General features: G+C 49.4%; 6 protein-coding genes across 6 annotated transcripts; 4 read left to right on the plus strand and 2 right to left on the minus strand.

Annotated features, from left to right (window-relative positions):
* Positions 1–440: 440 nt before the first annotated feature.
* MCYG_08366 (nucleoporin Pom152) lies at positions 441–4,417 on the plus strand (the record flags this gene model as incomplete). Its single annotated transcript, XM_002843237.1, has 4 exons — positions 441–911; positions 978–1,126; positions 1,185–4,160; positions 4,222–4,417. The coding sequence occupies 4 exons, from the start codon at positions 441–443 to the stop codon at positions 4,415–4,417; spliced, it is 3,792 nt and encodes a 1,263-aa protein (XP_002843283.1).
* A 183-nt stretch (positions 4,418–4,600) lies between these two features.
* MCYG_08367 (pre-rRNA processing protein Utp22) lies at positions 4,601–7,855 on the minus strand (the record flags this gene model as incomplete). The annotated part of the gene is made up of 1 exon (XM_002843238.1): positions 4,601–7,855. The coding sequence occupies one exon, from the start codon at positions 7,853–7,855 to the stop codon at positions 4,601–4,603; it is 3,255 nt and encodes a 1,084-aa protein (XP_002843284.1).
* A 472-nt stretch (positions 7,856–8,327) lies between these two features.
* Positions 8,328–10,357, plus strand: MCYG_08368 (cystathionine gamma-synthase; the record flags this gene model as incomplete). The annotated part of the gene is made up of 5 exons (XM_002843239.1): positions 8,328–8,378; positions 8,435–9,836; positions 9,892–10,075; positions 10,133–10,175; positions 10,232–10,357. The coding sequence occupies 5 exons, from the start codon at positions 8,328–8,330 to the stop codon at positions 10,355–10,357; spliced, it is 1,806 nt and encodes a 601-aa protein (XP_002843285.1).
* Positions 10,358–10,838: 481 nt separating this feature from the next.
* MCYG_08369 (conserved hypothetical protein) lies at positions 10,839–12,029 on the minus strand (the record flags this gene model as incomplete). Its single annotated transcript, XM_002843240.1, has 1 exon — positions 10,839–12,029. The coding sequence occupies one exon, from the start codon at positions 12,027–12,029 to the stop codon at positions 10,839–10,841; it is 1,191 nt and encodes a 396-aa protein (XP_002843286.1).
* Positions 12,030–12,712: 683 nt separating this feature from the next.
* Positions 12,713–13,297, plus strand: MCYG_08370 (mitochondrial 54S ribosomal protein YmL20; the record flags this gene model as incomplete). The annotated part of the gene is made up of 1 exon (XM_002843241.1): positions 12,713–13,297. One exon carries the CDS (start codon positions 12,713–12,715, stop codon positions 13,295–13,297), a length of 585 nt encoding a protein of 194 aa, XP_002843287.1.
* A 681-nt stretch (positions 13,298–13,978) lies between these two features.
* Positions 13,979–15,688, plus strand: MCYG_08371 (glutamate carboxypeptidase; the record flags this gene model as incomplete). Its single annotated transcript, XM_002843242.1, has 5 exons — positions 13,979–14,025; positions 14,078–14,109; positions 14,192–14,259; positions 14,319–15,436; positions 15,502–15,688. 5 exons carry the CDS (start codon positions 13,994–13,996, stop codon positions 15,686–15,688), a joined length of 1,437 nt encoding a protein of 478 aa, XP_002843288.1.
* Positions 15,689–16,056: the final 368 nt, after the last annotated feature.

Genomic DNA, 16,056 nt, shown 5'->3' on the forward strand with positions numbered 1-16,056 from the left:
TTCTCTTCTCCTGGATGAACTATCTTCTTCTCTTCCTCTTCTACCTCTGCTTCTTCTCCCTATCTTTCTCCCTCCATCTCGTTAAACAAAATATTTGTCTTTAAGAATAACTTGAAGCTTTTTAAGCTTTCGCGGAACAAATTTAACCCGCAATGCGCTAAACTTAATCGGTGCTCTATAAAAATAAAACTGAATTTCTGACATCAAAAACAGCTTCGGAGGAAGAAGAAGATAATAATTTGGTATAACGAGATACACGCCGTCTACGACGCTCTTCGACGCTGTATACTCCCTCTCAGGCTGCTCTGACACACGCAGCGTACGGGGTATATACCAATAGATACCCCCTGGCCGTCACCCGAATGGTATCTGGCACGCGTCTGGGCCTTTAACCCTCCTCACCACCACCATTCTACAGAGGCCTGCAAGAGCATAATGCAATGACTGACACTCCCCGACTACGTTCGGCGTTCCCCCGAACTCCTCGCTCCAATCCACGGACCCCTCGCACGTCCGGCGGCTACCGTGACCAGAATGTCACGCCTACCCCCTTTGGTAGGGGAAGCAAGATCAACTTCAACACTGCCAGCGCCGTTGTGAGGTCAGCCAACGCCGCTCAGCCTCAGAATCCGCCTCTGATACCGTTTCACATTGTCGATGCGCCTGCGCAGAGACTCTACGTTGTTGCGTTTTATGTTGCGCTGAATTCATGGCGGTTATACGAATACTGGACGTCCACAGATGAAGGGGATGCCACATGGCTCTTTTTGAAATGGCTGCTCATAGATGCCGTCTACCTGTTTGGTCTACCAATACTACGAATTCCGTGGCTGGAATGGGCGTTTTCCACTACATTGGCGATATTCCTGGTTCATGTGGTGATCAATGTGTTTTTGATGTTTAGGATTCCGGTACGGTAACTGACTTTTAACTTCAATTGTGATATGATGTGCTGATGGAAAGTGATAATAAAACAGTTACCGATGGAAGCATGGGGGGTTGCTCTGTTTAAAATGGCGTATGACAGAGAGCTGTCCATCTCTGGACAGCGAGTCAAACCTTATGATATTTTACACAACTCGTCTTTGATTCTAGGCAAACACATCGTTCATATACTGCCAGAAGGGTATGAATTACAATGAAATCCTTGTTTCCCTGTCTAGCTGCTGACTTTCCTCGCATAGTTCTGCTGTCCTAAACCCGGATAAGGTCCCACTCTGTCTCGGCCATGCGCATACCTCCGTGAACCTCCCGATCCGAGTCAACCAGACAAACCCCATCCTTATAGAAATATTGCGCTTCGATCTCGAAACTGGCGCAAATGAAACGATCGTCATACCTGAAAAACAGGCCAAGGCTCTTAGACGTCAGGCAAGCCAGGCCTCTCGACCAGACTCGCAGAGCTGGCTGGATCTCCTCTATCCCGTACGCAAAACGGGTGTATATCAGATAAAAAGGGTGGTAGATGAGTCCAAGCTTGCCGTCCATCACCGCTCGATGGATACACTCGTTGTCACTTGCCCGAAAGCCTCGGTCCAGACTCGGGGGGCCCACAAGTGCAGAGGCGAGCTATCAGACCTGACTATGTCACTGCACGGAACTCCGCCATTCAAGATAAAATACAGCCGTACAGTCAACGATGTCGATCAGGGAATATCTTTCCAAAGCATTCAGCCAGAGACCCATCATAAGCTGCCGGAGTCAGACGAAGAACCGATCAACCCAACACTGGCCAAGTTTAACTGGGCACGCCCACAGAAAGTTGAAGTCCCGCTAAACGAATCATTGTCTGCGTTTGGTGAATGGGTTTACGCCATAGAGGAAGTCCATGACGGCTGCGGCAACGTCGTTAATTATACCTTGCATCCAGACGTCGACGACAGTCTTTGGTCACAACATCCTCCACACTCTCAGAAATTCTTCGTCCATGAACTGCCCCGGGTCTCTCTGGCTGGCTGTGATACCCAAACATATCTGCAGATTGCGAAGGGGGAGTCAATTGACCTCCCGGTACATTTCCATGACACCGGATATGGCCAGAATAAGGATTTCCCCTTCACTCTCAGCTATTCCTTTGCTGAGTCTGGAGACGATAGTGATAAAAGAATGCCTACATCAGTCCATGAATTCGAGTTTAAAAACTCCAACAATAGACCAAGAATCAAAGCCTCTGGGTGGTACAGCATCACTGGTATTTCTAGCCAGTTCTGTCGGGGTGAGGTTTTTGAGCCTTCGTCCTGCTATCTCCATAACCCTGCTGAGCCGCAACTGGCTATTCGCCACGAAAAGGTGTATGATTCATGTGCCAATAATTCCGTCGGTCTTTTGGTTTATCTCGACCTGATCGGAACACCGCCGTTCAGGGTCCGATATTCCATCGAGCATTCCAAGGGCGTACAAACCAGGGTGCATACGATCAGCGGCCTGCACGGACAACTCGACTTGAAACCTGCCGAGGAAGGTCATTACAAGTACAGATTCTTGGACATATCTGATCGTGTATACGAGACCAGGTCATTGAAAGACAGCGTACCAGCCCTTGAACAGGATGTAAAGCCTCCTGCCTCTGCACACTTCGTCGGGCCACTTACAAGCCGCAAAGCTTGTTTCGGTGAGCCTGTTTCGATGGATGTGATGTTCGTAGGTGAACCGCCGTGGGTTCTGAATTATGAAGTCGTTCACAATGGGAAGAGGAAGAAGCATGAATTGAAGAGTGACACCGATGTTGCATCTCTCTCTACGGTCGACCTTGTTAACGGCGGTGTTTATACTGTTGGCCTTACCAGTGTCAAAGATAGGTCAAACTGTAAGAGGGCCCTGAAAGAGGAGATTCGAATCGAAGCCCGACCGAAGAGACCACGCGTTGCGTTTGGACAGATAGATCAGAAGCGGAATGTCCTCGCATTGGAGGGTAAAGCGGTGGATCTGCCTTTGAGACTGGAGGGTGAGGCTCCATGGAAAGTGAAGTATCGAAACAAGCTTGATCCTTCAGCCGCCCCTGTGGAAAAAACCTTTTGGAACGCGAACAGTGTCCTTCGAGTATCAGATGAAGGACAGTACGAAATCATTGGCCTATCGGATGCAACTTGCCCTGGATCGGTTGACGAAAAGGCGCATATATTTGATGTTTCTTGGATTTCCAGGCCGAAGATTACCGAAATTGACTCTGTCAAATTGGGTACGCAGACCACTTTTGCAAAGGATGAAGTATGCGAGGGAGATGTGAGCTCCTTGGAGTTGAAATTCGGGGGCAACCGTCCATATACTGTTCGGTACGAAGAGAGCTACAAGGCCGGAAACTCAAACCCATCGGCCAGGATGAGGAGTCTTACCGCAGCGCTGAACTCTGCCTCCATTCCTATGCGGACCTCTGTGGCTGGGAACTATACATACAAGTTCTTGGAAATTGGCGATAACCTCTATAGCCCTGAAAAGAAAGCAAAGGACCCAATCGTTGTTACCCAGAGGGTGAACCCGCGTCCATCAGCACGTTTTGAGTCTCCTAGTAAGGTTTACGGATTCTGCAAGGAGGAAGAGCAGGAAGATGAGACGATTCCGATCTTGCTGGAAGGAGTACCTCCATTCACACTTGAACTGGCCGTCAAACATCATTCGAACGCAAAACCGGAACTTCTTTCTATCCCCAACATCAACTCTAACAGATATGCTCTTCCAGTTCCACGTCAATATCTGGATCTCGGACAACACGTGATAAGCATACGCAAAGTTCGAGATTCTCGTGGCTGTCAGAGGGCAACTGAGTTTGATGGATCATCAATCAGGGTTTCGATCTCTGATGTGCCGACTATCCTACCTCTTGAATCTCGAGAGGATTACTGTGTTGGCGAGAGGATATCGTTCTCTCTCTCCGGCCATTCGCCGTTTGAAATCTATTATACCTTTGATGGTGTAGCGAGGAAAGCAAAAAGTCAGGCTACCACCTTCCGTCGTATTGCCGAAATGCCTGGTGAATTCAAGATCACATCTGTTAGTGATGGAGCTAGCGGGAGGTGCAGAGTCCACAAAAATATTACCAAGGTAATACACCAAATGCCCAGCGTGAGGATAAGTCGTGGAGGTGTGTCTGTTGTCGACATACCTGAAGGTGGTGAAGCGGAGATCATGTTTGAATTCTGGGGAACTCCTCCTTTCGAGTTCACGTAAGTTTTGCTGCCCCTTTCTCGACTACGACGCGCCACTTACTGATAATATTCTTTATAGTTATACCCGTAGCACGAATGATGGAAAGGGCAAAAAGCGTGTTGTCCTTGACACTAAGAATGATATTTCTCATGAGCATACGAAGACGATTAAAGCATCAGATGAGGGAACGTATGAAGTTGTGGCCATAAAGGACCGCTACTGTTCTTTCTCAACACAAAATACCGATAAAGGGAGCCGACGAGGCTTCTTTTGAACATGCGATCAAATCTATAATGCCTCAGATTGCATGTAAGATGTGAAAACAAATGGATAGTTAATGCAAGCGGTGTTCATAATTTTACTACCGTTCTTCCCAGGAGGCCTTTTTTTCTATAACACATTATACACCAATTTCATCATCATCCTTTATTTCAGCCTTCAAAGAAAGGAAATAAACTCAGTGGAGTACCTGTACCTTAGAAATGATATCCCCTGCTATAGATGCAATTTCGTTTAGGATTGCTTTTTTGTTCAAGGCTAGTTCTTCCTTTTCATCATTAGTCTTGCGCGGGCAAGATGAAAAGCCTATCTTTAGCCCAAATGGCTGTGTCTTTGTTGACTGGGGGTTCCAAAGCCCTGCGATTACCTTCTCGCTAGCATGGCCGTGGAAAAATAGGATATGCTCTCCATATAGATTAGTGAGCTCCGCAACAAGATCACGAACGATTTCGTATTTGGAGTATTCGGTACTAAGGGCTGATTCGTGAAGATTTTTGAAGGCAGCCTTCTTGGAGCGGTCCGAGACGAATGACGGGCTCAGATGAAGAAGAAAATCATAGTCGTTTACGGGAGATCGAAACAGCTCGCCTACATTTAGATCCACGCCCCTTTCTCGAACGACCTTTGACGCAGCTTTAGCTAACATAGTCATTCGGGACGCAATTATTCTTGGCGGTCGCCTGAACTGCGTCCATGTAACGCCGTCCCGGTCGACATTCGAGGCAGCGAAGAGCGCAACGTTTTTCATTCCAGGGTCAATCGTTCGCCATGCTTCAAATCGAGTGCGAATGTCTGCAAAGTCCTGGCTTTCTAGCTCGTCGCCGAAGTCCACTATGAGTGGCTCATGCTGCCAATCCCATTTGGAGAGCATGTGTATAGTTCGAAGGAACGCCGTGAATGCACTTGATGGTGCATCCCAAGGGTATGAGTTGAGGAAAACTTGGCAGGTTAGGAGCTCAGGTAGTTCTTCACGTACGAATGGAGTTAAAAGATGGGCACCGACCCAAGCTTTAAACATCCTGATTGCAACTGAGAGTAGTGGGAAACGATTTGAAAGACTCTGGAGTACTTGGGCATGGCGGGGGGCTTGGAGGAAGGTTGCTTTGTATGCGGCGAGCGCAACGGCGAGTTCCTCTTTCTGCCTGGCAGGTAATTCCTTGCTCTTCAACCGGCTCTGTATGATCGTCTGCTCACGCTCGTGGTGGATACGCAAGCGGAATACTATAGCTGAAGAGTAATGGACCTCTAGAAATGATGTATTAAGGAGTTTGCTCTCCTGGTTTTCTGTTCCAACTCTGGCTTGAATAACCCCATTGGCTTTGCGGACTGATTCTTCCACTTTAAGGAGTAGTGCCACCTTGGTCATTTGAATGGAGCTCAGGTCGTCAGGCCAGCGGGAAGAGGACTGGAACAGGAGAACTACGTCTATGGGAGCACCGGGAGAGTCAGGAGAGTATCTAAGGAGAGGAGTAGCAATAAGGAGCTGGCTGAAGGCAATGGGAAGACTTTCGTCGGACTGGAAGTGTCTTTCTAGACTCTGGAAAGCTTCCAGAACCGGTTCTGAGGTTGGTACTGAGGATGCCGCGTTCGATATACCTGGAACAGCCTGACTGATATCTGCTGCCATAAAAATAATGTTCTCCGAGGTGACTTTGAAATGGTGGTGGAGGATATAGGTCAGGATCTGTTGGATAGGGGAACCGGATGATGCCTGATCAGACCACACCAAGCTCTCTTTGATGCTTCCGTCCTTAAACCGACGTAATTCAGCTTTAGGACCCCAAAAATCTCGGAAAGCAACTGATTCTTCTTTATTTTCGACAGAAGGTCCGTGGTCTATACTGCGGTCCTGCTGAGCAGCGTCAAGGTTTAAACCTACGGTTACGGTCCATTTCTTACCCTCCTTAGATGGCGAAGTAGATTTGACAGGCCAGGTAGAGGGTTCAGCCGAGGCGAGGTGTATCATTGTTGCTCTATCTCCAAGGGCTTTTGTTAGAACTCGATGAAGGGACTGAAGACGTTCGGCCGCCTGAAGAGTTGGTGGCCGGCGGCCAGGGAGGGTAATAGATATAACTTGGTCAAATCTGTAGAATGCGTCGCTGATCCTTGTGATGAAAATATTGTCGAAATGATCGCGAGCCGAGTCATTCAGCATCTTGAGGGTCAAGGTTGCTTCGCGTTGAAGTAGTTTATATGACCAAGGAGTCATCTTATATAGGACATTTAATCCCCGCTTTCCGTCGAAAAGGGCAGGGAAACCGGCGTCAGCGACTGTCCCCATGCCTTCTGGAACATGAATCAAAAGTGGTTTCGTAAGGTCTCTGCCGGAGAGGAACTGGAGAGTTGCCTTAAAGATCTGATAACTGCTGTAGCTTGGTGCTAGCACGGCTTTTCCGTTAGGTCCACCGCCCTCTAGAAGCAGTGCAAGGAGAGTGGCCCATTCGAAGTGTCCGAATCCACCTAGTGCTAAAGAAGTCCCAAAACCACGTTGACGAAGCCAGGACCGACCCAGAATGCATGAATCTTTAAATGCAGCGCACTTGACTCCGGCAGAGTGATGAAGTTTCAGGTATGCGCTGACCACCGCTTCTGAACGAAGAGATGCATTATAAACGTGCGTCAAGTTGGATTGGACCTCGGTTTCATTCTCAAGTCGAAGGCTATTGTGTGACGGCAAGGTGTGTGAGAGAGAAAATGTCTCCTTTTCAACCGCAGTTATGATACGGATGGCACAGTTTGACCGTGAAAAATCATCATCTGCGCCTTCTGCTGACTGTAAGAGGATGACTGGGCGAAGGGTGTTCCCGTCTTGATAGACATAGCTGATAGCATAGTCGACATCCTGTGCAGACTTAATAGCTGCTGCGATACATGCAAGGTAGTATGCCCTTTTGTAGAAATACCGATAGCTTGTATAATCCTTTTTCTGGAACAATGTAGAGGGTAGCGTGACGGCCAAGTCGATGTACGTAGGTCCTTGTCCCTTCACTATAGTCTTCAACGCAAAGCTCCCCACGACGTTTATATCTGCCGGTTTGGCATATTCAAAGGAATATCGGATATCTTTAGCCGGCGGAGGATCTGGAAACGGAATTGCAATCTTTGATGATTCAAATTCCTTCTTTGCTTCAGCCAGCGTCTTCGGGGTGCCGTTTGGGATCTCTTCAATAACGGTCTTTAGCTTCCGCAGGCTCTTTTCGACGCGGGAAAGGAGTTTATCGTAGTCAGGGCGCAGTTGACCGAGCAGCTCGTCCATCTGAAGCTTGAACATGCTCGACTTGTACTGTCCACGCGCGAGCGCATACTCAGCAGCTGAATTGCTTGGGCGTCCATTGCGCTGGACTGCGGGAGATTTTTGTTTCTTTACCGCATTGGCGTTGTCTTCTTCATCTCCGGCGCTCAATTTCCTCCTTTTAAGTGTAGGACCTGACATTGCGCCGCTGTTGGCTTTTTGATATTGAATATTCAATATCGCATATTTTTTTATTCTTTTTCTTTTTCTTTTTCTTTTTTGATAGAACATGAAAAAAGCGTGATGTATTCGTAATACCCAAGCTTGGCGTAATATATAGTACATTATGTGAAGTTTGTAAATTACGCAGTAATCAGGTTACAAGTGACTAATAACGCCAAAAAACGGCCGAAGTCGGACTTTTTTTCATCTTTTGAATGTTCAAAGAAGTTTTTGTTCTTTTTTTATATTCAAAAGGCATTTGAGAAAACAGTTAATTTACTTCATGTCATGTCTGTTGTCTGTGGAAACATAAAAGACTTGCAGACAGACTCCCATCCTTTTTAGATTCTTCAGGGGTGACCCCTGGTATGCATATTTACTAGGCATAGTTGAACATCTTTCGCTCGATAGGAATAAGAGATCAAGAGGCATATCGAGATAGATATACAGAATGTCTGTCGATCAGCCTGTTGGGGGCTCAGTCCCGCCAAACACTGCCCATGTAAGCGATACCCCCTGAGATATACCCCTAACAAAAGTTGCTAATAGTCTGGATAGGCGATAAGTGTATCGCTCCCAACATGGGAAGCTAATGTGGGATACGAAGAAGGGGATGCAAAGATTATCAATGCTATGACTACTGGCTACCCAAGATTCTTCATCCATAAGAGCATCCAATGCCTGGCCAACGAAGTGATAGCTCGCTTCGGTAGGCAAGGAGAGTCTGCCATGTTATTCCCATCCTCCAAATCTGCTTCCTGCTGCAAGGACTTTCTCCTGTCAAAGGTGGCTGAGGAAGACAAGCCTGAGATCCGTGTCATACGGCTGGCCATGCCGCCGCAGATCACCCCGGCAGAGCTCAATGGCATCTCTTCGGAATTATATGCTGTGCTTTATCCCCAGATATATGCTAGCGTTTCGAAGCAGGTATGGCAACACACTGGATCTGGGATTTCTAGCCGGCGCGGTGAGTTTTGCCTCAAAGCATTGAGAGATGGCTATCTGGTGGAAGAATCTCAGGGGCATGCTAGAGTTTCAAAGGTCGACAGTGTGATTCATAAAGGGCCAAAACGGTACCAGAAGCTTGGATCTTGCGGTTCAGCAAAGAAAGTAGAGCCCACCATGGGAGAAAAGTCAGCAATGCAGGCGTCAGACGGAGGGGAGTTTGGCCAGTTCATCGAAGAGCGATTTGGTCGCAACTTGAACATGTCACTGGCGAACAATGCAAAGTTGGCAGTTAGACGACGGATCGCAGGATCTTTGACGACAGATGCGGACTCCAATGTGCCCCCTGAAGTTACTCCCGAACAGGCTCGTATTTCAGGGCTAAATGAAGAGCATGTCTTTCTATTCCCAACTGGGATGAATTCTATATTTAATGTCCATCAGCTGCTCCTTAGCGCCCGCGGGCCGATGAAGAGCATTTGTTTTGGATTTCCGTACATCGACACCTTGAAGATCTTAGAGAAATGGGGTCCGGGTGTCCAGTTCTACGGTCTTTGTTCGACGGAGGAGCTAGACGATCTTGAAAGACGGCTGGAGTCAGGAGAAAGATATCTTGCATTGTTCACCGAGTTTCCTGGAAACCCGCTTCTCAGGTCACCAGACCTTGAACGAATACACTCCCTTTCGAAGAAATATGAATTTGCTGTCGTCGTGGACGAATCGCTAGGCAACTTTATCAATGTGAATGTTCTGCCCTTCGCGGACGTTGTCGTCAGTAGCCTGACGAAGATCTTTAGCGGAGATAGCAATGTGATGGGCGGCAGCGCAGTCATTAACCCTCACGGCCAATTCTACGGACGGTTAAAACAGGTGCTTGCGAAGGAATATGAGGATGACTACTGGGCAGAGGACGCCGTGTTCCTGGAGAGAAACAGTCGGGATTTCGTCGTTCGTGTTGAACGGATTAATAAATCAGCTGAGATATTGACGTCGTTATTAGAAGTCTCTCCTTTAAGTAAGTCTTCTTTCGGCAAGCAAGGAGGGATGCTTTCTTCTAACTCCCATTGTAGCAAAGGAGGTATACTACCCCAAAAGCAGCCCGACTAAGTGCTTTTACGACAAGTGTCGTAATCAGGATGGCGGCTATGGAGGTCTATTCTCTGTCACTTTCCATACGCCCGAAGCAGCTGCTGCGTTTTTTGATAACCTTTCCGTACTCAAGGGACCCAGTCTAGGGACAAACTTCACCCTAAGGTATGTCTCTCTCTTACCCGACTGCTTACATGAAGAATGGAAGCTAACGTGCCCAAGCTGTCCGTATACTATCCTGGCGCACTATCAAGAACTGGACTGGGTATGTTCAAATGGAAAGTGACTCTTCAAATATCACCATATGCTGACGTATACTAGGCAAAATCCTTGAATGTTCCCTCTGATCTGGTGCGAATCAGCGTTGGCCTTGAAGATGTAGACGACATGAACAAGCGGATCACATATGCCCTTGAGGCAGTAGAGAGACTGGGTAAAGGCACTTGAACGACTCAGTGTTGAGTCTGCTAGATCCCTGTAAGTATGGACTAAAACGCCAACGGGCTGCGTCCAGCGATATCAACTATCGTGCGTGGGCTGGCCATATACAAATGAGAAGGGACGAATAAAATTAACGACAAATGGTAGTAATAATCATAAGATATATGGCTATCGGTATTGCCAGAACCCAAGGGGCTACAAAGCAAAGCAAGACGTATAGATTACAAAGTAGGTAAACCGTAATCGCCAGAAATCGAACTAAAGCAAGAATACCAGTAGACGATAATGGCAGAAGAAGTAGATTCGGCACATATGAAGGGGTGAAAAAAGGTATCGGACATGAATCAACCAAACCGGAAGAGAGAGCGAAAAAAGAAAGAGAGAGAAAAACAGAGATAGAGGGAGAAGAAAACTGGGCCTGCAAGGTCGCATAAGAAATGTAAGAATGTTAAAGAGATAAAAAGTAGGGTGGCAATGTTACTGTTGTTCACTTAAAGGGTCGTTCATAAGCCGTGTCACTTGCAGCTGCACTTAATGGTGGGTTTCTAAAGGAGCCCATGTCTCCGCTCCCAGTGCGGCGCAAGGCCTGTGTCATGGTCTCCACGTTCAGATCGCTGCTGAGCAATCCAGACGGGCTATGGGGATAAGGCGGAGGGCTACGCTGTACATGAGATCCACGGCTCGGAGAGGAATCCAGTCCTCTTGGCTCACCCGGCGAGACACTGGTGGGTGGCGAGCTTGCCGGTCCGTGAGAGGAGGCGGGCGAGCGCATGGGTGAGGGAGACCGGTTGTTGTTCGTAGTTGGGGGCATGGAAAGCGCGGCTAGTCCGCCCATTATTTGGGAGTCCCTGTTTGATGCGTGCTCGTAGGATTCTACCTGCTCACCGTGGACAAGGTCGGCAAAGGAGACGAAGCTTAGACGACGGATATCCGCAGTATCGAGAGCGCCGTTTGTCGAGGCAGTCTCTGGGTCGCAGGGGCTCTGTGGGCAGGCGTGCTCATGAAACGACGAGGCGAGGGAGCGGTCACCATGGGAGGCTGCAGCCCCTGTTCCGGCGACCGCAAACGAGGCTGGCTGATGCAGGTTATGGGTCACTATCTCAACCGAGTCTGGATCAAACTGCTTGTCTGTCAGAGCTGCGGAAGACGCCTCGAGGATAGGGGGTATGTGGTTCTCCGTGACGATGTGGGACGGGATGGAAGGCGACGTCTGGGTAGGGAAATCCTCCTGGACGTCTCTCTCGAAGATCTGGGACGACGCGGGCGAGTGCATCGAGTGTGGACTTAGCTGTCGACTTGGCGAAGTGGGAGTCATGTACGCATTTCTTGCTCTATGAGGAGATACTGATGCTCGACTGGGACTCAACGATCCCAGGGGAAGAGGCGAAACTGGTCTGCCAGCCATGGTCGAGAGTGGTTTTGGTCTGGGGGTGTTGTTGTCATCCTTCTCGCTAGAGAGCGATGGCTTATCTTGACTGTTTATACTGTGTCTCTCCCCTTCGCTTGCACCCCGGTTGTTGCCTGGTTGCTGCGATATCTGCCTGGAAGGCTTCTGCGGCGCAGCGTCTGGCGTAGCATGGTCTCTTGCTGGAGGCTGCCGGGTCTGTAGTATGCCACCAATCATTTTACCCTCTCCGCTGGCTGCCCTCCGGTCACCAGAGGATATCGTAAGGGTCATCGAAGCAGAGAAAAGTGTCTTGGCTGGGTTTTTTTTCTTTCTCTTCCCCCCCTCGCCCCTTGAGGGCGGGTACGGCGTAAAGGATGTGAAGCGAACTTATGCTCCGTCCAGAGAAGGGTCTCGACAAACGTCCACCTGATAACCACCCAGAGAGACGAGCTGGTTCTGTATAGCCTGGGGTGGGTTACGGTCCTCCTTGTCGAGTGCTCATTCAGCTGCTTTCGAAGACTTTCTCGTCTGTTCTTCGAGTTGTTGTTCTTGTTATTTTTTTCTCTCTTGATGTTTTTTTGTTACTTTTTTTACATATGACGTCGTGTATTGTAAATACGTATTTTATCTCTGTTCTCCTTATAACTTTTCAATACTTATGGTAAAGCAAATACACCATATATAAAGTCGTACACGTGACTTTACAATACATCACGTGACTTTTCGAGGTTATTTTTTTTGCTTCGAAAAAAGATGAAAAGAAGAAGAAGAAGAAGAAGAAGAGAAACAATTCATGGCAGAGACTTGTTAATCGGCTTTATCTTCGTATCCTCAGGCTGTCCTTGTCGACGACTTGCCTGGCCGCACTGTTTTCAGCCCCGCCAATCGACCGACTGACTTCTTCGTTGAGCTTTTTCTCTTTGGGCTCTACACGATATCAAAAAGGCCTACGGACCGAGAGCTACCAGTGGACAATGGCTTGCACGGCTGCCCTGACGCGCCGTCCGGCCCTCAACCTCCTGTTCTGCCCCGAATTCCAGTCACAGACCACTCGACGATGGCAGTCATCCTACCGTCGAACCAAGAAACGGCTACGGATAAAGCCTGATGCGTCCTTCTCTCCGTCCAGCTCGACCGAATCACACATAATCCACAACCCGCCATCGAGTGCACCGTCCGTCTACCTCACACCGACCAAGTTTCTGCCTGCAGACGACGTACGGCGGACACTGAGGGGGAACGCGGAGACGACGGCAGATGTCAACGAGCTGCCGTCACTGCTACAGTCGGAGAAGACGAAGAAGTACCTGACCAAGGAGGAGATTGAGGACATGCGTGCGCTGCGGGAGAGTGACCCCATGCTCTGGAGCAGGAACAAGCTGGCCGAGCGGTTTGGATGCAGCACCCTGTTCGTGGGCATGGCGTGCGAGGCCGCCCAGGGGAAGAAGGCCATCCAGAAACAGATCCTGACGGCCGTACAGTCACGGTGGGGAGTTAAGCGGACGATGGCACGGGAGGACAGACAGCTACGCAAGGAGCTCTGGGGGAGAGACAAGTAATTGCCGTCTCTGGTCGTGCTGGCTGATTACGGTGTAAAGGGGCTGTTCAAGAGATACGACTTGGGGAGGACTTGGAGACTGTCGACGAGCCGGGAGGCCATGCTCGATGCATCCCATCCCATGTACAATATCACTATCATCTACCAGTCATTCTCGTCTGTTTTCTTCTTTTTTATATACATGTATTATCAACCATTGGGCTTTTCCACCTGGTGTACTCCGTACTACAACTTATTTATCACAAACCCGATTGGACGAGATGTTTCACGCCTGTTAGCATTCCCAGCCTTCTCATTGCTTGATCATGGACGGATATTTATAACAAATAAACCAGCGGTCGAACGGGAAAAAGCAAAGAATCCTCGTATTAACACATTCTGTAAAAAAACGCCAGTACCTTGCAGCGATGTAGCAGCAAATGCATGGAATATACTTAGATTTATGTATCTTTTTGCCCACTCGTGCGATAATTAGCCGGATCTAACCATAGAAGAGCCCCTCGTTAGCTATTTAGTTAAATAGTTGGGTAATATTTTTCTTCCTGTCCAGATGCTCCCCGCTCGGCTGCGAGTTTTTATACCAAGCCTCGGACGGTCAGGAAGAAGAATCTCACGACCAGCACATAACAGCAACATCAGAACAGCTTGCTTTGCTCTCCAGAGACGCTCGTACTACGGCTATATCACTGACTCCAAGATGGCTCCCCAGTTGGATCCCTTTTTCCAGAAGTGTGTATCTCTTCATCTTGACAGCGGGACTAGCTGACTGACGGTGGTATAGGGTGGATGAGCTCAAGCAGCCCTTCATTGAGCGTTAGTTGCCTGTCTCTAGCATCGTTATATCGTACATATGTATAGATGTATATTGTATAGATGCATAACTGACGAGATGCAGGCTTGAGAGAGGCGGTTGCAATCCAGTCTGTGTCGGCACAGGCAGAGAGCAGACCTGAGGTCGTCAAGGTGAGCCCCCAAGTAACCGATATATGGTAGATAGAGACGAGACTGATGACGGGGTGTAGATGGGACACTGGATCGCCAGCCAGCTCAAGACTCTGGGTGCGGAGGTCGAGCTTCGAGAGCTCGGAAAGGAGCCGGGCAGAGAGCATCTCGATCTGCCTCCGGTGGTGCTCGCACGCTACGGCAGCGACCCCAAGAAGCGTACCGTCCTGGTCTACGGCCACTACGACGTCCAGCCGGCGCAGAAGGAAGACGGCTGGGCCACGGAGCCCTTCGACCTGACCGTCGACGAGCAGGGCCGCATGTTTGGCCGTGGCAGCACCGACGACAAGGGCCCCGTCCTCGGCTGGATCAACATCATCGACGCCCACAAGCAGGCCGGTGTGGAGTTCCCCGTCAACCTGCTCTGCTGCTTCGAGGGCATGGAGGAGTTTGGCTCCCTCGGCCTCGAGGAGTTCGTCAAGGCTGAGGGCCCCAAGTTCTTCAAGGACGCCGACGCCGTCTGCATCTCAGACAACTACTGGCTCGGCACCGAGAAGCCATGTCTTACCTACGGCCTCCGTGGATGCAACTACTACTCCATCACCATCTCTGGCCCCGGCCAGGACCTGCACAGCGGTGTCTTTGGTGGCACCGCACACGAGCCCATGACCGACCTCGTCACCCTCCTCTCCAAGCTGGTCGATTGCCAGGGCAACATCCTCATCCCGGGGATCAAGGAGCTCATCGCTCCCGTCACCGCGGACGAGCAGGGCCTGTACGATGCCATCACCTACTCCATGGACGACTTCCACATCTCCCTCGGCAGCACCACCTCCATCATGCCCACCAAGGAGACCACCCTGATGCGCCGCTGGAGATACCCTTCTCTCTCCATCCACGGCGTCGAGGGCGCCTACTCTGCCCCCGGCTGCAAGACCGTCATCCCGGCCAAGGTTATCGGCAAGTTCTCCATCCGCACCGTCCCCAACATGGGCAGCGAGGAAGTCACCCGCCTCGTCTCCGACTTCATCAACGCAGAGGCCGCTAAGCTCCAGACCAAGAACAAGATCGAGGTCGCCCTCATGCACGACGGAAAGTGGTGGGTCGCCAGCCCCAAGCACTGGAACTTCGCTGCCGCTACCAAGGCCGTCAAGCAGGTCTTTGGTGTCGACCCAGACATGACCCGCGAGGGTGGAAGGTCAGTTCCCGTCTTACTCTTTTGCTTAGTATGTATAGTCTACAGTCCATGCTAACGGCTTGTAGTATCCCCATCACCCTCACCTTCGAGGAGGCCACCGGCAAGAACGTCCTCCTCCTGCCCATGGGAAGCTCTACCGACGCTCCCCACTCCATAAACGAGAAGCTCGACACCCGCAACTACATCGAGGGAACCAAGCTGCTCGGTGCATACCTTCACTACGTTGCCGAGGAGCCAATGAACGAGGCATAAGTTACTTTTGCTACTTCTTGTTTTATATTTTTTTTTAAAAAAAAATACCACACAGCATGCACGCGTAAATGTTGTACATAGCATATATTCGAAAGCAATCATTCGTTTCGTCTCTTCTACTTGATGGATTTAGTGTTATAGCCATGGTCTGCATAGATACCATGTCCAATCATCGTGAATGTATATCCGTTGAATCGAGTTGACCGACATACAATATATACAAGAAGTTGATTTCCTTCTCGCTTTCTGCGGTTCTCGAGTCACGTGCTACATTTCTCAAATGATTAGATAATCCATTGACCGGTATATCACGTGATGGATTACACGTGAGCATTAGTCATCCACACGCTCTATCACCCGATGCGGGT

Source organism: Microsporum canis, genomic scaffold, assembly GCF_000151145.1.
Source record: "Microsporum canis CBS 113480 supercont1.8 genomic scaffold, whole genome shotgun sequence".
NCBI classification, from domain to species: domain Eukaryota; kingdom Fungi; phylum Ascomycota; class Eurotiomycetes; order Onygenales; family Arthrodermataceae; genus Microsporum; species Microsporum canis.